Source organism: Oryctolagus cuniculus, chromosome 19 (assembly GCF_964237555.1).
Source record: "Oryctolagus cuniculus chromosome 19, mOryCun1.1, whole genome shotgun sequence".
Lineage (NCBI taxonomy): Eukaryota > Metazoa > Chordata > Mammalia > Lagomorpha > Leporidae > Oryctolagus > Oryctolagus cuniculus.
This window is the reverse complement of record NC_091450.1, coordinates 17,364,450-17,391,106: the sequence shown is the minus strand read 5'-3', so window position 1 is coordinate 17,391,106 and position 26,657 is coordinate 17,364,450. Positions and strand designations below refer to the sequence as shown.

The following is a 26,657-nucleotide window of genomic DNA, read 5'->3' as shown; positions in this document are numbered from 1 at the left end:
ATCATCACTACTACTCATCTCCAGAATTTTTGTCACCCTACCTGAAACTCTGTACCCATTAAATAGTTAACTTCTCATTCTCCCCTCTCCTTAGCCCCTAGTAATCACTATTCTAAGAATTTGACTTTTCTAGATACCTCATATAAGTGGAGCTATACAGTATTTGTCCGTTGGTGTCTGGCTCATTTCATTTTGCATAATGCCTTCAAGTTTAATCCATATCATGGAAATCTAAAAAGCCTTTTGACTGAAGCATTTAATCCATTTACATTTAGAGAAGTGATAGTGAAGACTTGCTTTTGATATTTTATTTTTCTGTATGTCTTACAGCTCTTGGCTTCTCATGCCCTCCACTACTCCCTTCCTCTGTAGTCAGTTGGATTTTTTGGTGTGTGTGACATACTTTGATTCCCTTCTCAGTCCTTGTATGTATATTCTGTAGATGTTTTCTTATGATTATTGTGGGTATTATACCTCACATCATAACACTGTAAGAATCTACTTTGACACCAATTTAACAACATAAAAAGCCACTCTTCTGCTTTACAGCTTTGTACACCCTGCCTTTGTCATTTTCATATGTTGATTTCAACTTTATATTACAATCCTTTTTTCATTTTATTTATTTGAGATGCAGACAGGGCTGCCACCCACTTCCCCAAATGCCCACAATGCCCAAAGCCAGGAGCTGGAAACTCATTCAAGATTTTCCTCTAGAGTGGCAACAATCCAACCACTTGAACTATCACCACTGTCTCTCAGGGTCTGCATTAGCAGGAAGCTCTACAGTCAGGAGCTGGACGTGGGCAGTGAACCAAGACACTCAACTATGGCACATGGGCACCCTGACTGCCATCTGAACCACCAGGTTAAATATCCATTCCTTTTTAAAACTGCTTTCCCATGTAAATTTTAGAGTCAGCATGTTCGCATCTGTAAAAAGCCTTTTTGGGATTTTGATTGGTTTGCACTGAATCTGTAGATCAGTTTTTCACTATACAGAGTCTACTTATGTTTTGTTAGTTCATACCCAATTAGTTCCTTTTTTTTTTTTTTTTTACTAATTATGAGATACTTTCCCATTCTTTAGTTTTAATTCATGTACACATCCACTTACTGTATTATATAGTGTTTCTTGTTTTCAACCCTAGAAAATAGGTATCATACTGTACGTAGTCACTTTTTTAAAAAAATATATATTTATTTGAAAGAGTTACACAGAGAGAGGAGAAGCAGAGAGAGGTCTTCCATCCGCTGGTTCACTCCCCAGTTGGCCGCAACAGCTGGAGCTGCACCAATCCAAAACCAGGAGCCAGGAGCTTCTTCCAGGTCTCCCACGTGGATGCAGGGGCCCAAGGACTTGGGCCATCTTCTACTGCTTTCCCAGGCCATAGCAGAGAGCTGCATTAGAAGTGGAGCAGCCAGGGCTCAAACCAGCACCCATATGGGATGCCAACACTGGAGGCGGTGTTTACCTGCTATGCCACAGCACTGGCCCCTGTAGACACTTCATGCTTTTAAAATTAGTACAGTTTCTAACACTTGTCTGTGTTGTTGAATATAGCTAAAATTTATACCTCTCAAAGATGTTATAATCCATTTTTAAAATATATCACTGTTTACCCATTCTCCTGTCAGTGAATACTGAAGATACTTCCTGTTCCTTACACAATGTAATGTCCCTTAACATGCATCTACACAAGTGCTACTGTAGCTCTTGGGTGCAGAACCAGAAATACAATTTATGAATCACAAAGTATGGAAGTATTCAACTTCACCAAGGTGATGCTAGGTTATTTTCCAAACATACTGTAGTGATTCACAGTAGCCCTTACACCTCGGCAAAGATCACGATTCACATCCTGTCCAACTCCTGCTGCTAAATATTTTAAATGGGTTTAAAATGTAACTCACTTTGGTCTTTTTTTTTTTTTTTTTTTTTTTTTTTTTTTGACAGGCAGAGTGTTCAGTGAGAGAGAGACAGAGAGAAAGGTCTTCCTTTTGCCGTTGGTTCACCCTCCAATGGCCGCCGCGGCCGGCGCGCTGCGGCCGGCGCACCGCGCTGATCCGATGGCAGGAGCCAGGAGCCAGGTGCTTTTCCTGGTCTCCCATGGGGTGCAGGGCCCAAGCACCTGGGCCATCCTCCACTGCACTCCCTGGCCACAGCAGAGGGCTGGCTTGGACGAGGGACAACCGGGACAGAATCCGGCGCCCCGACCGGGACCAGAACCTGGTGTGCCGGCGCCGCTAGGCGGAGGATTAGCCTAGTGAGCCGCGGCGCCGGCCCTCACTTTGGTCTTAATTTGCATTTTCCTGCTTAACAAATGACATCAAGCATCTGTCTTACATGTACTAGCATGCTGACATATATATACTATTAGAGTTATTATCTTAATACTTTTGAGTGTGTTTGAGACAGACATGCTCTTCAAACTATGGAGTACCTGATGTATACGCAGTCCATATTCAACAAATGTTTATATCTTGAAGTAGAACTGAACTCCAAGTAAGATCTACCACATCCTCCCACACTAGTTGGCAGCAACTGATCCAACATCAGCAAGACAGCAGTGATGAGCAAATCCTGCTAAATGAAGACTCCAAGACCTCTCCATCTCAGGTGTCCCTCAGACAAACAATGGGCACTAGAGCTCGGGCACAGTCCTCACAGTCAGGCTTCGGTGGGGACACAAGTATTCCCCAAGCTTTGCTCCTCAGTGATGCAGACACAATCGCAAGACCCTCAGCCGCCACTCTGTCAATTGACAAAGCAATTGTAATGCTTTCTCCTCTGTAACTAAACTTCGTTCTATCAGATATTTTTTTAATAACCACAAAACAGATACCCATGTACAAATTATTGATTCCAGCCATTAGGATTTCTCCCTGCTATCTTAACCATGGTATGCTCAAAGAATGCCAAATAGAATTACAGACCTCATTTTTCAGTTACAGTTTATATGAGGCACAATCACACATACAACTAACAACTATCTACACAGTGCGAACGTTCTCTCTAGGGAAATGACAGACGACTACTAGCCAGATAAGCAGCCTGTTTGTCCCCATGATTGTATATTCTGGACTTGCTCCAAATATTCATTCTGAATCAGGCAGTATTCAGGTGCTAACCCTGAGGTCCTTTCTTTCTTGACTTCTTGTCCTTCTGACACATTTGACATGAATACTCACTTGGGCCATACATACAACTAAGAAAAAAAGTGAAAGCAGAAAGGGATGTGTATATGTTTCTGTTTACTAGAAATGCACAGGTCCCAGAGAAAATGGGGGAATGAACATTAATGGTGTTATTCCATTAGCTTTAGCTTCAGATCTTAAGTAATTAAGTGAGATGTCAGGCATAACCAGGTCCCTCAATTATGACTGATTCCATCTTAAATATTTACAAGTCACAGTTCTTACCATTAAGGAGTTTGATGTCCAAGACAGCAAAAAAAAAAAAAATTGATTATGATTGAAATTGGGTAATAAATAAAATGGAGTACATTATACTAGCCTTTCAACTTCTGTTTATATCTAAAAATGCCAATCATATTTCTCTGTCTTTAATTTAGTTAAGGGAGGTAAAGTTAAATATAAACGAACTGTCAGCATAAGGCAGTAAGTGCAGAGAAAGAAAAGAACTTGAGGCTAGGGTGGCCAGGGATTATTTTATCAGATGGTAGTTGACTGGGTAGGAATTTGAGAGGAACAGAGGAGGAAATGCCAACATCAAAATTATGAATGAGGAGGAGCCATGATTGACGCCTCTGCCCTAACATGGCAGCACAGTATTGTTTCTCAGTAGAAAATCAGACCACTTTCCTCTGGTCTACTCTGCCCCCTCATTATACCCACATTCCTTCCCCCAAACCCCACCCCTCCCCAGGGTAGGGAGCTAGGCTCTGTAGAGTTACATTGAACTCCACATTAAAAAAAAGTAGCAATTCGAGCTTTCCAACAATGCACCCATCTGGTCTTCCATGTCTACTGTCTTCCTGTCTACTTGTTGCCTCTCAGGGCTTTCAATGTAGACTTATTTATTTGAAAGGCAGTTACAGAGAGGGAGAGGCAGAGAGCGATCTTCCATCCGCTGGTTCACTCCCAAAATGGCCACAATGGCTGGAGCTGGGCAAATATAAAGCCAGGAGCCTGAAGCTTCCTCCAGGTTTCCCAGGTCGGTGCAAGGGCCCAAGCACTTGGGTCATCTGCTGCTGCTTTCCCAGGCCATTAACAGGGAGCTGGATGGGTAGTGGAGCAGCCAGAACTCGATATGGGATGCCAGTGCTGCAGAAGGCAGCCCACCCTGCTTAATATTTTTTAAACCAAGTAACTCTTTCATGAATGTATTTAAAGAGGAAACAGAACTAGCATTGCTTACATATTAAAACACATATATAACTATTAAAACTGTTTGGGGCCCGCGCCATGGCTCACTTGGTTAATCCTCTACCTGCAGCGCCGGCATCCCATATGGGCACCAGGTTCTAGTCTTGGTTGCTCCTCTTCCAGGCCAGCTCTCTGCTGTGGCCCGGGAGGGCAGTGGAGGATGGCCCAAGTGCTTGGGCTGCTGCACCCGCATGGGAGACCAGGAGGAAGCACCTGGCTCTTGGCTTTGGATGGGCGAAGCGTCGGCCATGGTAGCCATTTGGGAGGTGAACCAACAGAAGGAAGACCTTTCTCTCTGTCTCTCTGTCTATAACTCTGTCAAATAAAAAATAAACAAACTGTTCATTCATGTACCAATTTAAAAACTACCAGACCAGCAGATGGAAGATCTCTCGCCCAACCCAGTCACTCTGCCTTTCAGATTAATAAATAATACATCATACGGTACGGATTGGGTTGGGGATTGACCCCTGAAGGCACAGGAACTGGGTTGGCAAGGGCCATTCCAACCTCTGTCTATGGAGTCTGTATCTCTGCTTTCCCAATAAAACACCTGCTGCTATTTGCTATCCTCCCACTAGCTCCTAAATTGCTTCTTGAAGCAAAGCAGTAATCCAAATACTGTGAGTATGCAGGCTTGTTTATTTTATGTTTACTGAGTATCAAATTAGACTTAGATTTTTTTAAATGTGACTGCAGGGGCCAGTGTTGTGGTGTAGTGGATCCTGCAGCATCAGCAACCTATACGGGCACCAGTCTCTGTCTCCCAGCTCCCTCCACTTCTGATCCAGCTCCCTGCTAATAATGCACCTGGGAAGGCAGTAGAAGATGACTCAAGTGCTTGGGCCCCTGCACCCATGTGGGAGACCTGGAGGAAGCTCCTGGCTCCTGGCTTCAGATAGGCCCAGCTCAGGCTGTTGTGGCCATTTGGGGAGTGAACCAGCAGAGGGAAGACTTCTCTGTAACTCTGCCTTTCGAATAAGCTAAACCTTTATTATTTTTTAAAGATTTATTTATTTACTTGAAAGAGTTACAGAGAGGGAAGAGGCAGAGACAGAGAAGTGTTCCATCCGGTGGTTCACTCCCCAAATGGCCGCAACCATCCGAAGCCAGAAGCCAGGAGCCAGGAGCTTCCTCCAAGTCTCCCACGCAGGTGCAGGTGCCCAAGGACTTGAACCATTTCTGCTGCTTTCCCAGGCCATAGCAGACAGCTGGATCGGAAGTAGGGCAGCCGGGACTTGGCGGTGCCCGTAGGGGAATGCCAGCACTGCAGGTGGCGGCTTTAACCCACTGCCCTACGGCGCCGGCCCAATAGCTAAACCTTTAACAAAGGAAGAAAAAGAAAGAAATTGGGTTGGCACCGGATTCTTCACGAGCGTCTCTTGGCCTACTGCAGGCCAGCCAGAGGCAGTTTCGAGCGCGGACATTTCTGACAGAAGGCAAGAAAGACATAAATTTATCTATGCCTTGTAACCTCTACCTCACTGGCACTTGTGAAACCTTAAACGCGTCCCTGTCACCCCAGGGAAATCTTGTAAAAACAGATTCGGATCCAATATGGGGCCTGGAGTCTGCATTTCTAACGAACTCCCCAAGGATACCCATGCTGACAAATTTGGGTTCCCAGCCCGGTGACGGAGGATGGGAGGACCCTGCACGTCCCCGAAGGGCAGGGACCGGGCCTCGACCTTGAGCACAGGGCCTGGCAGCAAGAACCTCCTTGGCTAAACTCACACCCACGGAAGGGCGAGCTCCCCTCGGTCGTCCCAGCATGCCTGTCTCAGCACGCGGCTTTCTGCTCGCGCCTGACACACACGCCTACTATTCAAAGAAAACACTTTTCTTTCCTTCACACGAACACTACATAGCTCTTATTTTCTATATAACCCCAGCCTTCCATGTAAATCCCACGGCCGCACAGCCCTTTGGGGTGCGGACTCACCGACGGGTGTCCCTGGCCCGTTCTGGGGGGTACAGCCGGGCCAGGCCTCTGCTCTCACGGATTTGCTGATCTCGTGAGGCCTTCACCAAGCGAGAAGCAATCACGCCCGGCTGTAACGCCCAGGATCCCTAGAGAAAGAAGCGCTACGGAGGAACTCCTCAAACACCTATTTCCAGGAAACCGGAAGTCCGGGTGCCCTGAGCGTAGACTTCCAGGCAAGCCGCTGTTTCATTGGACGATCCACATCGGACGAATCCAAAGTGCCAGGGGTGTGGTGATGATGGGCTATTGTAAACATTGTTAGCAAACAATTACAGAGTAGATATTCGAGTAGGTAAATGAATCAAACAAAAAAAACCTTAACCTAAATCATTTGTGTAGTTACCTTCGCAACTATGCATCTCTTTATCCTCCGTCCCGGAGGAACTGGACTGGCCCAACCTTCTCCGGGAGCAGTCGAGTGCAGTCTGTATAGAGAGTCCCCCTCGCCCAGCAAGGGGCGTGGGAACGTGTTCGCGGGGAAGGCTGGGATACTCCTGTCCTCCACCACCATCTTGCTTTCCTTTAAGCCGGCAGTGACCGCGGGTGAAAGCAATCTCGAGCCATGAAGCTATTAACCAGAGCCGGGTCCTTTTCGGTGAGCTCAGCCTGCCGGTTTGGAGAAGGGCTGGGGAGCGGTGTATCCACAGGTGGATCGGAAGCCGAGGTGCCTGCCCTTGGGCGCCTTGCCTTGGGATCCAATCTGCCCTTCATCTGAACCCTGCGAGCCCGCTAGCTTCAGGCCGGCTCGGGCGTTGGAGGCCCAGGTTGTTCTGTGAGCAGAAGAGACCTTACGCCAGAAAGCCAAAAGAGAGGGAGGAGGGGTCGAGGGCGGAGATGCAGCGACGCGGCGACGAGACGTCTGAAGGTCACTCCTGCACTTGGGTGCCCGAGGAGACTGCCAGACCCGGGGCCGGGGGAGGCGGAGAGGTCCTTGAGACCTGTCACCCACCCTTTATCTGCTGCGGCCTCTGCTCCTTGGCTTATAACTGTGCAGTGGGCTTACGCATAAACGTGTAATAGATGAGCTCATTGCAGGTGCAAGTGGAATATCTCATATCCGAAATGCTTGGGACCAGAGTTTTTCGAATTGGGGGAATATTTGCATAGACTTTACCGATCGAGCATTCTTCAGATTTCAGAGGGGGACGATTTTCGCTCTTGGTAACAAAAATGTCTGGAGACACTTTGGTGTTAACAGCCTGTGGAGAGGCTGCCTCTGGCATCTAAGAAGCCAAGGGGGGTGCTGCTGCACTTCCTGAGATGCACAGAAACAGCTCCTACAACAGGGTCATGCAGCCAGAATGCCAGGAGCACCTGGATTGAAAAGCCCGTTAGAAGATATAAAAGACCTAACGTGGCGATGGGTCCCCTGTGGGTTAAGCGGATGTACTGTGGATTGTACAATTTAGGCTGTAACTGTATCACCCTTCCTGGCGTGCCTAGACAAACCAATGATTGATAACGCTTTGAGGGCAGCCAGGTAAATTGCGGGTCGGGGGCAAAATCGCCTCCTTCCTTCCGTTTTCCACTAGAAAGAAAACCTCAAAGATTACAGTTAGAGAAGTCAAAGTAAACAAACTACAGTGAATGTGAAAGCCGTTCTTTATTTCTAATTATAGCAGTTAATTTTGTATCAGTAAGTTTATATGTATATAAACTTATATTTATATATGATATTTACATATTTTATTAAAACAGCAATTGCATGCCAGTTTCTAGGATAATTCGTTGCAGATTTGAAGGGGACAGATAGGTTCATAACCAGATCTAAGTTGGCAATGGAACTGCTCTCTCCATGTATCATAAAATTTACTTTTTGGAAAATCACAGGCCAGTCACAACTAGGCTTAACTCTACCATATCCAGCAAGAAAGTGGATGATGTCAAGGCAAAGCTAATTGTAATGTAGAATTCAGCAATACTGACAGCCAATAATAAACCAGCAGCCAGCTTAATACAGCACTGACGGCCAATGTGAACAGCACAGGGAGGCCTTGCAGCCTCTGCTGGGGGTCGGTTAGAAACTCCAGCACCCTTATGGTTGGATCTTGGGAGCACCAAGCTTTTTTGTATTTTGACTTTTTTGTTGTTCTAACATTGGTTTTCCTCCAATTGTGTGTGTGTTTTGCTATAATTATGAGAAGAAGATTTCCCAGGTTTTGAGCTTCAAAAAGCCAGGCCTTAACAATAGACTGCTATAAATCTCTTCCCGGTCTTGTATGTTCAGTTTCAGCTATTTCTACGCAGACAGTTACAAGCTTTTTATCTGCAGCTTACAGCTTTCAGGGTGTTTTACACCGCTGTGCTGTGGTCAAGGCCCCATTTGCAGGAATAAGTTGGTTTCTGAGGAATTCTTGTGCCAGGGGTAAAGGATCCATTGAGGCTTTGGATTGGTTTTTCTCCCTGTAACCTGAACCAGTGGTGCTGGAAATGGAAAATGGGCACCACCAGCCCCAAGGCCCACAGAAATCTTCACGGGTTGTGTTATCTTTTGAAAGAGCTCGGGGAAGGAGCTCTTGAAGCCCCTTCTCTGGTCTTGCCTGGGATTTTGATAGCTAAAAGGTGTTTTTTCATTTTCTGTTCTTTTAGCCAGAATCTGGTGGTGTCTTCTAAATGCACCTCTTTCATATAGGTCTGCTTTTCACTGTGGAATTAATGTTGGGGTGGGGGGGGGGGGGAGGTCCAGGGAGCGCCACAGGTGACAGCAGCTCCATGTTTATTTACCCAGCATCTCCACTAGTAACTCATGAACAGAAGTCGTAACCAGAGTGAGCTTTATGCCACTGCCTATCATTTGCCAACAAAAACTAAATGAAGTGAATGCATTTTAGATCAATTGTCTGACATTTAAGAAGATCCTTTCTCCCTGCCAGTAAATGCATGTTTATACCGAGACTCTGCAGTGGTGGAGTGACTGATTGCTAATCTCAGAATGGTATAAACATTTAGTCAAAGAAAGTTAAGACCCTTGGTTGTGAGTCTCAGCATAGTACATAACAGAATAAAGGTAGAATGGAAATATGAGGGGCTCACAAGAAGTTGGTATACTTTGTTGTTTTTTAAAGGTTGGTAAAATGATTACAGAAATGAACTCATTTCGATTGGAAAATAACACTAAAAAAGTGAGACGTGTTGAGTAATTAGGGGAAGCACTGATGCTAAAATCTAAAAAAGGGCATCAGTATGGCAACTCGGTGCTTTTTCAGAAAATTCTAAAGCACTAGAACTACAAAGAACCTCTTGAAATGTTACAGATATAGTTGAGAGAGAATACAAGGATTCTTCACATGGTGAAAAACGACCCTGGGGAACTCAGTAGTCCCTGTAAATCACAAACACATTCTGGAGTCGGGAAGCTACTGGGTCACCAAGATAGACAGCTGCATTCTCCCAGCCCAGTGGTTATTGTTCTTTTCACTCCTTAGCCCCGCTAAGATACTATGCTTTTACACAAGGTACCGCTGTCGCAAGAAACGTGTGTGACCGGTCTTCTTTGTTTGTGTGTTTAGAGATTTTATTCCCTCAAAGTTGCTCCCAAAGTGAAAGCCTCGGCTGCCCCCGCAGGAGCGCCTCTGCACCCTCAGGACCTCGAGGTTAGTCCCGTCACGTGGCTCACTGGCACCCCGATCTGCCTCACGGTCCCTGAAACAGAAAGCAGTTAATCACATCTTGGGTTCTGTTTGTTTGTTTTTGTTTTGTTCTCTCTGCTTTATTTTGAATACAGTTCACCAAATTACCAAATGGCTTAGTGATTGCTTCTCTGGAAAACTATGCTCCTGCATCCAGAATTGGCTTGTTCATCAAAGCGGGCAGTAGATACGAGGACTCCAACAACTTAGGGACCTCTCATTTGCTGCGTCTTGCATCCAGTTTGGTGAGGATCTTCACCACTTCGGTGTTTGGGAATGCTGTGGTGTTTAGGTCCTTTGAAAAAGAAAAACTCAAAGCAGTGTCGCTGTGTTAATCTTCGTAAGCTGCTGCACCAAATTGCCACAAACCGGATAACTTAAAAACCTATCCCCTCACAGTTCTAGAGGTTAGAGACCAAAGGTGGCTAAGTCAAATTAAGATGTCATTAGGGCTGGGCTCACGCAAAAGGATCCAGGGAAGACTCCTCCCTTGCCTTCCTCGCCCTGGGTGTGGGTAGTTGCCAGCAATCCTTCACCCTCTGTGGCAGGCAGCTGCAACATTCCAGTCTCTGCCACTCTTGTCACGTGCTCTTCCTTCTGTCTCTGTCCGAATTTCCCTCCAGTCATTCAGCGGACCTCATCTTAAATGCTTGCATCTGCAGAGATCCTGTTATAAAAAAAAAAGTGACATTCACTGGTTCTGGAGGGAACATGAATTTTAGAAGGAGACTGCTCAACCCAGTAGAGCCCCTTATTATATAAAGTGAGAAGCCACGGGACATTGGCCACAGAGATGCATTGCATTAGAGTCCATCTAGTTGGTGGTTGGCATCATGACATAAATCTTTTAGAACGTTAGAAAATGCCACAAAATAAAAGAAAATTATTCATCTTCCCCATGTAACAAGTCTCTTGGGTGAATGCAGTAAGCTTGTGTTTGATCTTGGGATTTTTACATAAGTGTGCTTTATATAAAAATCTATACTTGGGCTCTTTGTTGAAACTTTTTTTTTTATAATTCTTAAGCAAAATAGATCCGCTCTGGTAAAGTTCCTTCTGACTCTACTAACGACAGTTAGACTGATTTTGATATGGTGTGATGTTTGGCAAAGTTGACAATCAAAAACTGCTAAGAAAATCATTCTTTCTTTTTCAAGACGACTAAAGGAGCTTCCTCGTTCAAGATAACCCGTGGAATTGAAGCAGTTGGCGGTACACTAAGGTTTGTTAAATAAGTAGTAAAATAATAAATAGTGAAAACACCAGAAAATACTCAACTGTAGTAGAACTCTCCTCTATCATCAAGGTGGTTGAAAATTACCCAAACACAACACAAGAGGGAAAGACTATTGGACTTTTCTGCATCAAAGTGCAAAACGTCGTAAAGCCTTAATTAATGGGAGTAAACATATGTAATATACATAAAACATGCAAAAGTTTGCTGTTTAGAAAAAGAATCACCCATCAGGAAAGCACGGCCAAAGAGGAAATGAGCAGACAAAAGATAGGCTATTCTCAGAAGAGGAAGCCAGAAACACATCTTTACTGTGGTAAAACACACACAAGGAAATCTTTACCATCCTGAAGTGTGCAGTTCTGTGGTGCTAAGTGGCATTAGCAACCGTGACCACCAGCCATCTCCAGAACTGTTTTCATCTTCCCTAACTGAAACTGGATACTCATTGAACAGTGACTCCCAGCCCCCACCCCCGCCCCTGGTCGCCACCATTCGGTTTTCTGTCCCCATTCTTTCGACTACTCTAGGTACCTCCTGAGAGTGGAATCATACAGTAGTTGTCCTTCTGTAACTGACTTCTTCACTTAACATAAGACTCTCAAGGTTCATCCAGGTTGTGGCAGGGGTCAGAATTTCATTCCTTTTTAAGATTGATTGATTTGCCACGTTATACTCATTTTAAATTTTAACTGATGAGTGGGTGAATTTTTGTTAAATTATCCTTTGTGCTTTTTGGTAGTATTTTAAAAGTATGTTTCCACAGGAATAGGTTGATTTAACAAGACAGATAAAAAATAAAGCTTATTCTGGTTCAGATAATTCACTGTAGTTTGTTTCCCATTCAGTGTGACTGCAACAAGGGAAAAGATGGCATACACGGTGGAATGCCTGCGGGACGATGTGTAAGTGCCTCATGTGCTTGGGTCACTTGCTTTTAAAGAGAGGATGCTGCTCAGTTTGTCTTTGCAATGTTTCACTGTACTGTCCTGCCCACAGAGCCGGGAGTTTAATATTGAGAGCATGACAGTGATACAGATTTTTGATTTGGGACAGTGTTCAGTGCAGCGCCTAATTCACTGCTCAGGACGACTGCTTGAGTGCCTGGCTCAGGTCCTGCCTCCTTAGCTTCCCATCCAGCTTCCTGCTAATGCACACCCTGGGAGGCAGCAGACTCCAATACTTGGGTCCCCGCCACCCACATGGGAGACACCAATTGAGTTATGGGCTCCCAGCTTCCACCTGGCCCAGCCCTTCCTGTTTTGGGAAATTTGAGTAGTAAACCAGTGGGTGGAAGATCTCTGTCTCTCAAATTTAAAAAAATGCTATTTTTTTATAAGTTGGAATTTTGACTTGTGTCTCTTGCCGTGTCCTGTAGTGATATTCTAATGGAGTTCCTACTCAACGTCACCACATCACCAGAATTTCGTCGCTGGGAAGTAGCTGCACTTCAGTCTCAGCTAAGGGTTGACAAAGCTGTGGCTTTTCAGAATCCACAGACGCGTAAGTATATTTTCATTTTACATTCAGTTTCTAAGATACTGGCTATTTAAAAAAAAAGAGAGAGATTTATTTATTTATTTAAAAGTCAGAGTTACAGAGAGAGAGAGAGAGGCAGAGAGAGAGAGAGAGGCAGAGAGAGAAAGAAAGGTCTTCATCTGCTGGTTCACTCCCCAGTTGGCCACAGTGGCTGGAACTATGCCGGTCCGGAACCAGGAGCCAGGTGCTTCCTCCGGTCTTCCCACACAGGTGCAGGGGCCCCCTAGGACTTGGGCCGTCTTCTACTGCTTTCCCAGGTCATAGCAGAGAACTGGATCGGAAGTGGAGCAGCCAGGACTTGAACCGGTTCCCATATGGAATGCCAGCACTGCAGGTGGCAGCTTTATCCACTATGCCCCAGCGCTGGCCCCAGTACAGAGTTTTTGAGATCAATTTGTAGAAGAAAAAAAATGGCTGTTAAAATTTTTGTCCTGCTTGGGTTTGAAAATAACCTTTCCAGAAATGTACTCAGTTGCTTAAATATAGTTTGTTCATCTCTGAACATTTATACATGTAATCATTTTTCATGTTTGTTGATAAGCAAATTGGTTATAGAATCCTCGATGCTTTTCCTGTTTCCTTCCCAGTGTTTAGTAGTTACCCAGCTACAGAGTCAGCAAATTGTTGCTGCTGCTGCTCATTGTTTATTGCTATGTGTGGGTATTGTTTAGCCAGCTCCCTTTTACTGAATCTTTCCAAAACAACCAACTTACTGACTCATTTCAAAGGCAGAGAGACCCAAAGTACCTTTTAGGTACTTTATTAGTTATCACAGATCAGAGGGAACATATGGTATTTGTCTTTGAGACTGGCTTATTTCACTAGGTATAATGGTTTCCAGTGGTTTCCAGTTGCATCCATTTTGTTACAAATGACAGGATTTTTTTTTTTTTTTTTTGACAGGACAGGCAGAGTGGACAGTGAGAGAGAGAGACAGAGAGAAAGGTCTTCCTTTGCCGTTGGTTCACCCTCCAATGGCCGCCGCGGCCGGCGCACCGCGCTGATCCGATGGCAGGATCCAGGAGCCAGGTGCTTTTCCTGGTCTCCCATGGGGTGCAGGGCCCAAGCACCTGGGCCATCCTCCACTGCACTCCCTGGCCACAGCAGAGAGCTGGCCTGGAAGAGGGGCAACCGGGACAGAATCCAGCGCCCCGACCGGGACTAGAACCCGGTGTGCCAGCGCCACAAGGCGGAGGATTAGCCTAGTGAGCCGCGGCGCCGGCCAGGATTTTTTTTTTTTTTTTTAAACCACTGTGTAGTTTTCCATAATGTATGTATACCATAATTCTTTATCCAGTCTTCAGTTGATGGACATCTGGATTGATTCCATATCTTAGCTATTGTGAATTGAGCTGCAGTAAACAAGAGGTCACTCTTTCGTATGCTGATTTCACTTCCTTTGGGTAAATTCCCAGGAGAGGGATGGCTGGGTCGTAGAGTAGCTCTGTATTCAGATTTCTGAGGTATCTCCATACTGTCTTCTACAGTCAGCCCAACCTCTTTAGCGTAACATATCTGACCCTCCATGGTCTGACCCCACTCCCCTGCTCTTTTATCTTGCTGTTCCCTCTTCCGTTTCAGCTGCAGTTCTCAATCAGACTGTTGTCATACTGTACACCTTTGCTTCGTCTGTTTTCTCGGGCTGAAATGCTACTTGTTCTGTGACTTCCTCCGAATGTTATTTCTGGTACTCTTTTCTAATTCCCACTGCCCTCCCTTGTGCCCCTATTGCACTTGTGACATGCTGCTGGCCTTGCACCCATAATACTTTATTTCTCAGTTTTTCCTCCTAACTTCTTTAGGGAGACAGGCAAATAGCAGTCTCCCATCTGCTGGTTTACCCCGCAAATGCCCACAACAGCTGGGCCTAAGCACCCCAAAACTAGGAGCCAGGAACTCAGCTCAGCTTTCCCATGTGGGTAGCAGAGACCCAAGTACTTAAGCTGTCATGGCTGCCTCTCAGAGTGCACATTGGCAGGAAGCTGGAATTAGAAGCAGAACCGGGACTCAAACCCAGGCGCTCCACTGCAGGACATGGGTGTTTTATCCACTGCACCAAATGCCCTCCCTCCTCTCAGCATTTTGAGGGCAGGCATTGTACCTCACATATCCCTTTGTTTCTGGTACCTAGCACAGTACTTGAGAGGTTGCCCTAATATAGCAAAGGCACTGAAGCAGGAAGGCAGAGACCATGCCAGGACACCAGTGAAGAGAAAGTCCAGGGCCGGTGCTGTGGCGCACTAGGTTAATCCTCTGCCTGCTGCGCCGGCATCCCATATGGGCACCGGTTCCAGTCCCAGTTGCTCCTCTTCCAGTCTAGCTCTCTGCTGTGGCCCTGGAGGGCAGTGGAGAATGGCCCAAGTGCTTGGGCCCCTGCACCCGCATGGGAGACCAGGAGGAAGCACTTGGCTCCTGGCTTCGGATCGGCATAGCTCTGGCCATTGCAGCCATTTGGGGAGTGAACCAACAGAAGGAAGACCTTTCTCGCTGTCTCTCTCTGTCTGTAACTCTCTCAAATAAATAAATTAAAAAGGAGAAAGTCCAGGTTGACTGCAGCATTTGACCTCTAAAAGCTTGTAATACGACCTAAGATTGATGCGATCATAGCTCCTCCACATGTCCTGAAAAGTCCCCCATTACCTAGAGAGGAAATCTAGCAATAAGTAAAAATTAGTTGGTAGAAGGACCATAACTAGGTCCAAACTTCCCAAAACCCAGGCCCAGCCAAATTATGATTGGAGGCAGGTTAAAGGTGGAGAGTGGTTTGATGGACTCCAGCATGTAAAAGCTGCAGCAATATAATCTCATTTTCCTCAGCATATTCAACTGGCAGGATGTTTAAAGTTGCCAGGAGTTTGCCGGCGCCGCGGCTCACTAGGCTAATCCTCCGCCTTGCGACGCCAGCACACCGGGTTCTAGTCCCGGTTGGGGTGCCGGATTTTGTCCCGGTTGCTCCTCTTCCAGTCCAGCTCTCTGCTGTGGCCCGGGAGTGCAGTGGAGGATGGCCCAAGTCCTTGGGACCTGCACCTGCATGGGAGACCAGGAAGAAGCACCTGGCTCCTGGCTTCGGATTGGCGCAGCGCGCTGGCCATAGCAGCCATCTGGGGGGTGAACCAACGGAAGGAGGACCATTCTCTCTCTCTCTCACTGTCTAACTCTGCCTGTCAAAAAAAAGATAAAGTTGCCAGGGGTTAAGTGATAATAAATTGGAAGTCCTTTTACTACTTGAATGCTGTAAGATGACCAAATTTGTATTATGCTTATAGCTTTCTAGATTTTAAAACAATATTATTGTTTCAGTAACTACTTCATTACTTATCTTACAGATGTCATTGAAAATTTGCATGCTGCAGCCTACCGGAATGCCTTGGCTAATTCCTTGTATTGTCCTGACTATAGGATTGGAAAAGTGACACCAGAAGAGGTACGGATACAACCTATTGCATTTTAAAATGTGCTTGTTTTCACTTGAAATTGAACATTCGTCTCCTATCTCAGGTTTGTTTGCTCATTTTTCTTTTCATCTTTTAATTTTAAGAAATTCAGCTTGCTTTTTTGTTTTCATCTGTTGCATTTTAACTGAAGTTCTTTGATAAAAATTTTTGTGTGTCTTTTAAAATTTTTTGACAAAAGAGAAATGATCATTACAGAAAAAAAAATCGGAAACTAAGGACAAGTGAAATGAAAAGAAAGTGGCATCTCACATACCTAAAGGCACTTAGTGTTCATACCTGGTCTGTTTTCTTTGAGACCATTTTCTGCGTATCTTTCCCCCATTCCATTTTCATTTGAAAGGCAGAGAGAGCTCTTCCATCTGCTGGCATATTCTCCAAATGGTCACAGCGAGGGCTGGGCCAGGCCAAAGCCAGGAGCCCAGAACTCCATCCAAGTCTCCCACATGAGTAGCAGGGGCCCAAGCACTTGAGCCATCACCAGCCACAACCCAGGGTTCACCTTAGCTGGAAGCTGGTGTTGGGAGCAGAACCAGTATTCAAACCCAGCACTCTACCAAGGGATGCAGGCATTCCTGGCCATGGCTAAGAGCCAGGTGTTTCCTCCTGGTCTCCCATGTGGGTGCAGGGGCCCAAGCACTTGGGCCATCCTCCACTGCCCTCCCAGGCCACAACAGAGGGCTGGACTGGAAAAGGAGCAGCCAGGATAGAACCTGGTGCCCATACGGGATGCCAGCGCCACAGGCAGAAAACTAACCAAGTGAGCCACGGCACCTGCCCCTCCCTCTGTATTTTTTTTTTTTTTTTTTTGACAGTTAGTGAGAGAGAGAGACAGAGAGAAAGGTCTTCCTTTTTTCCCGTTGGTTCACCCCCCAAATGGCTGCTACAGCAGGCACACTGCGCCGATCCAAAGCCAGGAGTCAGGTGCTTCCCCTGGTCTCCCATGCGGGTGCAGAGCCCAAGCACTTGGGCCATCTTCCACTGCCTTCCTGGGCCACAGCAGAGCTGGACTAGAAGAGGAGCAACCGGGACTAGAACCCGGGATGCCGGCGCCACAGGCAGAGGATTAGCCAAGTGAGCCGCAGCACCGGCCTGTATCTTCTTTAAACAGTATTTTAATGTTTACAACTGGTCTTCAAAACTCCATGGGAAATGCATATTATGAAAAAAACTACATGGATTTCAAAAATTTTCGTACCAGATAAACCCATTTTCCACCAACTTTTTGAAGTACTATTGTAGAAATCAGAATAAATCTTTGTCTAAAAGATGAGTCCCTGTAATTACTGGAGGTGAGAATGAAGCCTGCTTCCTATACCTCCCATTCCATCATCAGCCCACTCACCAGCTCATTCTCCTTCTCCAGCATACCAGCCTCACTTTGATTGCAGTATAGATTTGGCACATGTCACATCCATGTCTACCATACAACTTTATCTCCAAAACATGGAACACTGCGTGTTAAATTTTCCAGCATAAATGTGTGCATATAATCTTAATTTCCTATTCCTACCACACCCATCTTAAAAGCATTTTTATCAAAAGACATTAAGCAAAAAAAGTTTGGAATTATCAACATTTTCAAAAAATATCTGACTCAGAAATTCTGGTCTCTATTCCCATTCCATTTCTAGCTAGCCACTGCTAAAAAGCAACTATATATTCCTTTCTCTTTTGATATCAGTTTTTTTAAACCTTTTCTTTTGATTTCATTTATTTGAAAGGCAGAATGACAGAGAAGGGGAGAGAGAGGTATTTTCCACTTGCTGGTTCACTCACCACATGGCCACAACAGCCCAGGCCAAAGCCAGGAGCCACAGACTCCATCCTCTCTCCCACGTGAGTGAGAGGGACCCAAGCACTGGGGCCATCGTGCCGCATGCCCAGGGGCATTACCTGGAAGCCAGAGCACAAGCAGAACTTCAGGACTTGAACGGGCTCTCTGGCATGAGCTGCCAGCATCACAAACTGCAGCTTAGCCTGCTGCACCACAGCACTGGCCCTCAACAATGAATAATCTAATACTTACTATTCATGTAGCACTTTCATTTAAAACTCATAACCCATTCGTATCTAACAAACAGGCTACATTTTTCATAAGCTTTAACCTCTTGAATTTCAAAATTTTTTAGAAATCACATTCACCCTTGTAAAGATGTACCATTGAAGTAGGCAAAACAATGCACACAGCAAAACATTTATCTTCAGGAATGTTTTCTAATTGTGAAAAACTAGAAACAACTTAATATCCAGCATAAGGAGATGACTTAAATAACTTACTTGTAAAATGCAGTACTGCTCAAGCATTCAGAAATATTAATGGACACATAAAAATTCCACAGCATCTTGTGAAGTAAGAAAAAGTCAATTTATGAATTACAGTATATCAGAAGCTCCCATTATGTGTGTTTCATAGACAAATATCAAGATGTTAACAAGAACTTAGTTATCTCAAAGTTAGTGTTTTTGAATTTTCTCTAGATTAAAGGAATTCTAAAAAAATTGGTAGTGTTGGGGATGGTGCTGTGGTGTAGCACATTAAGCTGCTGCTTGCAATGCCAGTGTGAGTGCCACTTTGAGTCTGGCTGCTCCTCTTCTGATCCAGCACCCTGCTAATGCACCTGGGAGAGCAGCGGAAGATGTCACAAATACTTGGGCCCCTGCCTGCCATGGGGGAGACCTAGATAGAGTTCCAGGCTCCTGGCTTCAGCCTGGCCCAGCCGTGACTGCTGTTGTAGCCATTTGAGGAGTGAACTAAGGGACAGAAGCTTTCTCTCCGTCTCCGTCTCTCCCTCTTTGTAATCCTGCCTTTCAAATAAATTAATTTATAAAAACAAAGAAATTATTGGTAAGATACTTGGAGCAATGGCAGCATCAATAAAGAAAGAAAATAACTGTCCAAGGTGAGTTGATAGATGTAGACACCAGCTATTTTAGGGCACAATTTGTGATAAAAGGATTAAGTGTTCAATCTCATTGCCTAACCCAGTGATTCTCCACATCACCTTCCTTCCACAAGGAGTCTTTTCATCCATTTTTTTTTCTAAGATTTATTTTATCTATTTGAAAGACAGAGTTACAGAGAGAGGTAGAGAGAGAGAGGTCTTCCATCCGATGTTCACTCCCCAGATGACCACAACGGCCAGAGCTGCACCAATCCGAAGCCTGGAGCCAGGAGCTTCCTTCATGTCTCCCACATGGGTGCAGGGACCCAAGGACTTGAACCATCTTCTACCACTTTCCCAGGCCATAGCAGAGAGCAGCATAGAAAAAGAGCAGCCAGGACTAGAACCGGTACCCATATGGGATTCCGGCGCTTCAGGCCAGGGCTTTAACTCACTGCACCACAGCGCCCGGCCCCTCCATCCATTTTTTTTCTAAGCTCCTCCAGTGAATTTTTAATACTGCAGAAACACTGTAAAGGATCCCTCTTAGCCACAGCAGAGGTGGTCCAGGACCCAGAACGAATGCCTGAAGCTGTGAAGGGCACCAAACCCTTTTGGTGCTGTGTGTTTTCCTACAAATATGTACTTATAGTAAAGTTTTGTTTCTTAGATACAAAGATTAACAACTAAAAATCAAATAATTGTAATAACATGCTATAATTAAAGGTTATGTAAAGGTGGTCTCTTTTTTAAGATTTATTTATTTATTTGAAAGGCAGAGTTAGAGAAAGAGGTTTTCCATCTGCTGGTTCACCCCTCAAATGGCCGCAGCTACTACAGCTGGGCCAGTCCAGGAGCCAGGAGCTTCCTCCAGGTCTCCCATGGGGAGCAGGGGCCCAAGGACTCGAGCCATCCTCCACTGCTTTTCCAGGCCATAGCAGAGAGCTGGGTTGGAAGTGGAACAGCCAGGAGTTGAACAGGCACCCACATTGGATGCCAACACTGCAGGTGGCAGCCCCACCTGTGTTACAGCGCTGGCCCCAAGATGGTCTCTCTTGATCAAATATTGGGGGCCATGTTGTGGAACAGCAGGTTAAACCATAGCATGCAGTGCCGTCATCCTGTATCGGTGCTGATTCAAGTCCTGGCTTCCCCAGCTTCCAATCCAGCTTCCTGCTATTGTGCCTAGAAAAGCAGCAGAAGATGGGCCAAGTGCTTGGGCCCCTGCATCCATGTAGGAGACCCAGATGAAGTTCCAAGCTCCTCCAGGCTTCCACCTGAACCACCCTAGCTGTTGAGGCCATTTGGGAATGTAGCAGTGGGTGGAAGAAATCTCTTCCCTGTGCCCCCATCTTTCTGTCTCCGTCTCTACCCCTCCTATCACTCTGCCTTTCAAAACATTAGAAAAAAAAACTTTTTTACAAAAGACAAAAAAATATTTTCAGACCACAATTGACCACAGGTAATTTGAAATTTCAAATTGCGCCTAAGGAGGACTCACATATATCTGTTTACTTATTATTTGTGTATTTGTGCATTATCCATGAAAGGAATAAGTTGGGGGTTTTCCTACCTGATTCCACCAGGAATTAATTTTCAGCCTCCTGGAGGTGACATTAGCTGTTACTAAAAATGGCAGGTCTTGGCCCCACTTTTGAATTTGAAGCCTAAGGTAATAGCACACATCAGTGATTCCAAATCTCACTGATTCTCAGATCACTTGCTTGATTAGATGGATGATTAGTTGGCGATCTCAAATAAAGATTCTAAGATTCCATGTTAATCTATAGGTTCCCAGGAATGGGACACCTATATTGAGATGTAATTCACAAACCATATAATCCACCCATTTAAAGTACACAGTTCATTGGTTTTCATTATATTCACAAAGTTGTGTAACGATGACCATAATGAACTTCTGTTTCTCTTCTGCAAAACTTTTTATGATATAACCTCAGTGTAATATTTTTTTTCAGCCTGAATATTTCTGTTCTAACAAACCCACTTTTATGTTTTTATAGCTCCTTATATTTATCCCGGTATAATCTAATAAGTGTTTTTAACTTCCTCAGTTACATTACTATGTTCAGAACCACTTCACAAGTGCAAGAATGGCTTTGATTGGACTTGGTAAGTTGGGAATTGTCTTCCTGTCACTTTGCTTTCTTAGGAATAGTCCCTTAAACGGTGATGATGAAAACACAGAATTGAACAACATTTGAAAACTATCTCCTGTTTATGTCAGACAGACAGTACATGATAGGATTTTAATTGTTGGTTGTTTTGGAAAACAGAATCCAACATTTTACTTTGTAAACTACTTGTTTTAAATTCTTCATGGCAGTTGAAAAAAATCTGTGACAAGAGTGAATTTCTCAAAGCAAAGAATTCATACAAACTGCTTTCTAAAAAGTATAACTTAACAGAAAACAAGCCACAGAACATAGACAGTTCATAGGAAGAATAAATGTATGTATGTGCTTATATATCACTTATCTTTCTTTAAAATTATTTTAAGTGATCAGCCTCATTAATACTTAAAAAAATTTTCATGTGTGAGATCGGCAACAAAGAGGCTATGGAGAAATAGGCAGTTTCAAAATTTGTGAGTGGAAGTGTAAATTATTAGAACAGTTTTGGAGGTCTGTTTGAATATTCTGCATTCTAAATGTTTATACTCTTAGACTCTGCAGTTGTAAGGATTTGTCCTACAGGCCGGCACCGCGGCTCAATAGGCTAATCCTCCGCCTTTGGCACCGACACCCCGGGTTCTTGTCCCAGTCGGGGCGCCAGATTCTGTCCCGGTTGCCCCTCTTCCAGTCCAGCTCTCTGCTGTGGCCTGGGAGTGCAGTGGAGGATGGCCCAAGTGCTTGGGCCCTGCACCTGCATGGGAGACCAGGAGGAAGCACCTGGCTCCCGGCTTCGGATCAGTGCAGTGCACCGGCCGCAGTGCGCCGGCCCGCAGCGGCCATTGGAGGGTGAACCAACAGTAAAGGAAGACCTTTCTCTCTGTCGTCTCTCTCTCTCTCACATTCCACTCTGCCTGTCCAAAAAAAAAAAAGGATTTGTCTTACAGGATCAGCTTTACAAAATATTTACACAAGAATGGTATTTGCAATATTGTTTTCTTGTTTGTTTTGTAAGTAACAACATGAGGTATAATTTACATGCCATAAAATCCACACATTTATAATGTACAGTTCTGTGGGTTTTAATGTATTCAGAGGGTTGTACAACTATTACCACTCGAATTTCAGAACATTTGCACCATCTCCCGAGAAGCCACATACCCATGAGCAGTCCCTCACCATTCCCACCACCTTTCTGCCTCTGCCATCCACTGATCTGTTTTCTGCCTGTAGATTTGACTACTTCAAGCATTTCATATAAATGGAATCATGCAGCGTGGTCTTCTGTAACTGGCGTCTTTCCTTTACCACGGTGTTCTCATAGGACTTCCATATTGTAGTGTGTATCAATGTTTTATTCCCCTTTGCGACTGAAAAAGATTCCATTACCACATTTTGTATATCCACATACTGACATTTGAGTTATTTCTACCTCTTGGCTATTGTGAATATAAACATTTACATGTAAGTTTTCTTGCAACACCTGTTTTCTCAATTTTTGGGGTTATTTATCCGGAAGTAGAACTGCCAGGACATACGGTAACTCCCTGTTTAACCGTGTAAAGAACTCCCAGACTGCTCTCCAAAGTAGTTAAACCAATTTACATTCCCACCTGCAGTGCACAAGGCTTCTAATTTCTCCAATCCTTACCAAAACACAGATTATCTTTCTGCATATGGCCATCCTAGTGCAGGTGGTCACTGTAGTGTTTTTTTTTTTTTTTTGGACAGTGAGAGAGACAGAGAGAAAGGTCTTCCTTTGCCGTTGGTTCACCCTCCAATGGCCGCCGCGGCCGGCACACCACGCTGATCCGATGGCAGGAGCCAGGTACTTATCCTGGTCTCCCCTGGGGTGCAGGGCCCAAGTACTTGGGCCATCCTCCACTGCACTCCCTGGCCACAGCAGAGAGCTGGCCTGGAAGAGGGGCAACCGGGACAGAATCCGGTGCCCCGACCGGGACTAGAACCCGGTGTGCCGGCGCCACAAGGCGGAGGATTAGCCTAGTGAGCCGCGGCGCCGGCCAGGTCACTGTAGTTTTGATTTGTGTTTCCCTGTGTCATTTGACAAATGACAAGGGACATCCTACGTGCTTTTTGGCCATTTATATAATTTATTAAGAGAAATTCTACTGAAATCCTTTGCCCATTTATTAATTGGGTTCTTTGGTTCTTTTTAATTGTTAAGTTCTAAGGATTCTTTATATTTTGGGGGTACTAGATCCTTATCAGATATGTGATTTTCAAATAATTGATTCTGTTCTGTGGGGGTTTTTCATCCACTCTTGATAGTGTCCTTTGATGTACAATGTGATACTGTTCTTAGAGCCAGCTATTTGAAACTTGCTAAGTCCACCAAGAGTGGATTGACTGGGATGGGCATCTGTCCTAGAGAATAGGACGCCAGCTGAGATGCCACATCGCAGAGTGAGTGCCAGCCCCTGACTCCAGCTTCCTGCTCGGGCAGGCCTGGGAGGAAAGGGTGATGAATTAAGTGGGTAGATTCCTGACTTAGATTGAGTTTCTGGCTCTCCAGCTTTGGCCCAGCCTAGTCCTGGCCATTGCAGGCATTTGGCACGTAGGCCAGCAGATGGAAACTCTCTGTCTTATGTGTCTCAGATTGTTTTTATTGGATTAATAGTACATCCATTGAATGGAATTCTTTATAACCATTTAACATTTTATACAGATGAGTCACAAAGATGCAAATTATGAAAGACAAGTTGGAAATAGTAATAGAATGATACTGGGTTGGGTGGGTTTTTCTTTTTTTGGTTTGTTTTGTTTCGTTTTTAAGATCCACTCTCATTTGAAAGGTAGAATCACAAAGAGAGGAAGAGACATAAATCTTCCATCTGCTGGCCCACTCCCCAAATGGCTACAACGGCTGGAGCTGGGCCGGTTTGAAGCCAAGAGCCAGGAGCTTCTTGCGGGTCTCCCACATGGGTACAGGGGCACCCTGACCACCTTCCACTGCTTTCCCAGGCACACCAGCAAGGAGCTGGATTGGACGTGGGGCAGCCTGGGATGCCGGCACTGCGGGCAGAGGATCTACCCACCATGCCACAGAACCAACCCCTAGAATGATACTGTTTTTAAAATAAAGAAGTGAGAATAATATTATCGATGAATAATAATCATAATTAGTATCTGGTATATAGTAGGTAGTTTGGGGAGGGCAGCATTATGTCTGGAAGGCTCTTGTTTTTACTGTTTACTTCTGTGGTGTTTGAATTTTACAGTCACTTATTGTTAAAAGACAGATGCTTACAGTTGTGTTGCAGAAATTCTGGTTCTAGCTTTGCTGCTGTTCTGTTGAAACAGGTGTGAGTCATCCTGTCCTCAAGCAAGTTGCTGAGCAATTCCTCAACATGAGGGGTGGGCTTGGCTTGGCTGGTGTAAAGGCCAGATACCGTGGAGGTGAGCATTGTGAACTTTTATCAGAAAGAAGGTTCCCTGCTAGAACAGAATGCCGAGGTGGAATAGACCTGATTACTTATTACCGAGCAATTCGCAAGTGGAAGGGAAGAATCAGGCAGTTGGGGCGTCGCATACCAAGTATTAAATGCATGTTTTGTGTGGTGGTGGGTAGGATGGCCTTGGAAAGCACAGGACCACAGATAAGCCTTGTCTTAGTGGGTTTATACTGCCGCATGGGAACGCCGAAAAGTAGAACAGTGGTGACTAAGCCAGTTTCTTCTCTGTCCTCCCATGGCCCCAGGTGAAATCCGAGAACAGACTGGAGACAGCCTTGTCCATGCTGCGGTTGTAGCAGAAAGCGCTGCCATGGGAAGCACAGAAGCGAATGCATTTAGTGTCCTTCAGCATGTCCTTGGTGCCGGGCCCCACGTCAAAAGGGGCAGCAACGCCACCAGCCTCCTATACCAGGCTGTCGCCAAGGGGACTCACCAGCCATTCGATGTGAGTCTGAGCAGTCGGTATCTCTCCTTTCGTTTTTAAAGGCTCAGTGTGAAGTAATCCTGATCATCTCTCCTGATGTTAGTGTGCTCTTAAATTTTAAGATGAGCACATCAGAACTCTACAGTTGAAGAGACAGCAAGGCTTGATTTTAATCCCTCATTGGTTTTATTAAAAACTTAGATCTTTTCAGTTATTCTAATGTAAAAAGAGGAATTAAATGCTTAGAAATTTGGGGCCAGTGTTGTGGTGTAGCGGGTAAAGTGGCCAGCTGTTCCACTTCTAATCCAGCTCCTTGCTAATACACCTAGGAAAGCAGCAGAAGGAGACCTAAGTGCTTGCGCCCCTGTACCCACATGGGAGACCCAGATGAAGTTCCTGGCTCCAGCTTCCATCTGGCCCAGACCTGGCCTTTATGGTCATTTGGGGAGTGGACAAGCAGATGGAAAAATCTCTCTCTCTCTCTCTCTCTCTCTCATTTTCTAATTCTGCCTTTCAAATCAATAAAAAATAAATCTTTTAAAAAAAAAGTCAGAAATTCACACTTTCAGTTTCCTTTAAAGTACAGTGTTAGATATTAAGCTCTCATGACTACTTCCTGCATTTCACTCCTTTGGGTTTTCCAACCAACTGGACAAGATCAAGTATACAGACCCAGCCTTTAAGCTTAAGATTAGATTTAAAAAAGAAATGATGACATTTAATCATAATACAGAGTTTGTGTTACTTTAGAAAATACCTTTTGTGATAGTGGAGAAAGTGAAAAAGCCTTCAAAATAAGGATGTTTGAATCTGAGGAATGTAAAATAACAACAAAATATCTCTTAATGAGTGAGCATTATTTGCCCATTGTTATAACCTACTTGACCTGTGATTGTTGCCTTTGAAAGGCAGCACATGGGAGCAGGCATTTGGTCCTAATGGTTAAGATGCTGCTTGGGACACCTGTGACCTATATCAATAGAGTACCTCAGTTCCATTCTGGATTCCAGTTTCCTGCTAATTCCACCCTTAGAGGCAGCAGGTGGTGGCGCAAGTACATGGATCCCTGTCACCTACGTGGGAATCCACCTCATATAGGTTCCCAGGTCCTATCTTCACCTTGGAATGGCCCAAGCATTTGGGAAATGAACCAGCAGATGGGAGTTGTATCTATTTCTCTCTGTCCCTCTCAAATAAATAAAAAGGCAACAAATATACTAAATTGTGGAATTGAACGTTGTTCATAATTTCACCTAAAAGTACATGGCACATTTAGATTTATACTTCAGTAAATCTTTGGTCATTTGACACTTAACAGTGGAAATTAAAATAAATGAATCTAATTCTGTTGATCCTTTTGTTTAATACTTTTTTTTAAAAGATTTATGTATTTATTTGAAAGGCAGAATTACAGAAAGGCAGAGGCAGAGAGACAGAGAGAGGTCTTCCATCCAGGTCTCCCATGCAGGTGCAGGGGCCCAAGGACTTGGGCCATCTTCTGCTTTCCCAGGCCACAGCA

The 26,657-nt window shown here is 44.8% G+C and overlaps 1 protein-coding gene and 1 long non-coding RNA gene across 2 annotated transcripts in view; one reads left to right on the top strand and one right to left on the bottom strand.

The window, feature by feature from the left end:
* Window positions 1-1,176: 1,176 nt before the first annotated feature.
* On the bottom strand, window positions 1,177-6,706 carry LOC138847042 (uncharacterized). Its single transcript, XR_011384658.1, has 2 exons — window positions 6,332-6,706; window positions 1,177-5,710 (listed from the first exon to the last, which is right to left on the bottom strand). It is a non-coding gene; the product is annotated as an uncharacterized lncRNA (long non-coding RNA).
* Window positions 6,707-6,800: 94 nt separating this feature from the next.
* Window positions 6,801-26,657, top strand: part of UQCRC2 (ubiquinol-cytochrome c reductase core protein 2) — a 31,970-nt gene continuing 12,113 nt past the window's right edge. Inside the window, exons 1-10 of the mRNA XM_002711816.5 lie at window positions 6,801-6,968; window positions 9,883-9,966; window positions 10,098-10,247; window positions 11,160-11,224; window positions 12,085-12,141; window positions 12,615-12,739; window positions 16,102-16,199; window positions 21,185-21,242; window positions 24,563-24,658; window positions 24,960-25,159. Coding sequence (XP_002711862.2) covers window positions 6,936-6,968; window positions 9,883-9,966; window positions 10,098-10,247; window positions 11,160-11,224; window positions 12,085-12,141; window positions 12,615-12,739; window positions 16,102-16,199; window positions 21,185-21,242; window positions 24,563-24,658; window positions 24,960-25,159 — 966 coding nt within the window. The 5' untranslated portion in view covers window positions 6,801-6,935. The remainder of the gene's footprint in view (window positions 6,969-9,882; window positions 9,967-10,097; window positions 10,248-11,159; window positions 11,225-12,084; window positions 12,142-12,614; window positions 12,740-16,101; window positions 16,200-21,184; window positions 21,243-24,562; window positions 24,659-24,959; window positions 25,160-26,657) is intronic.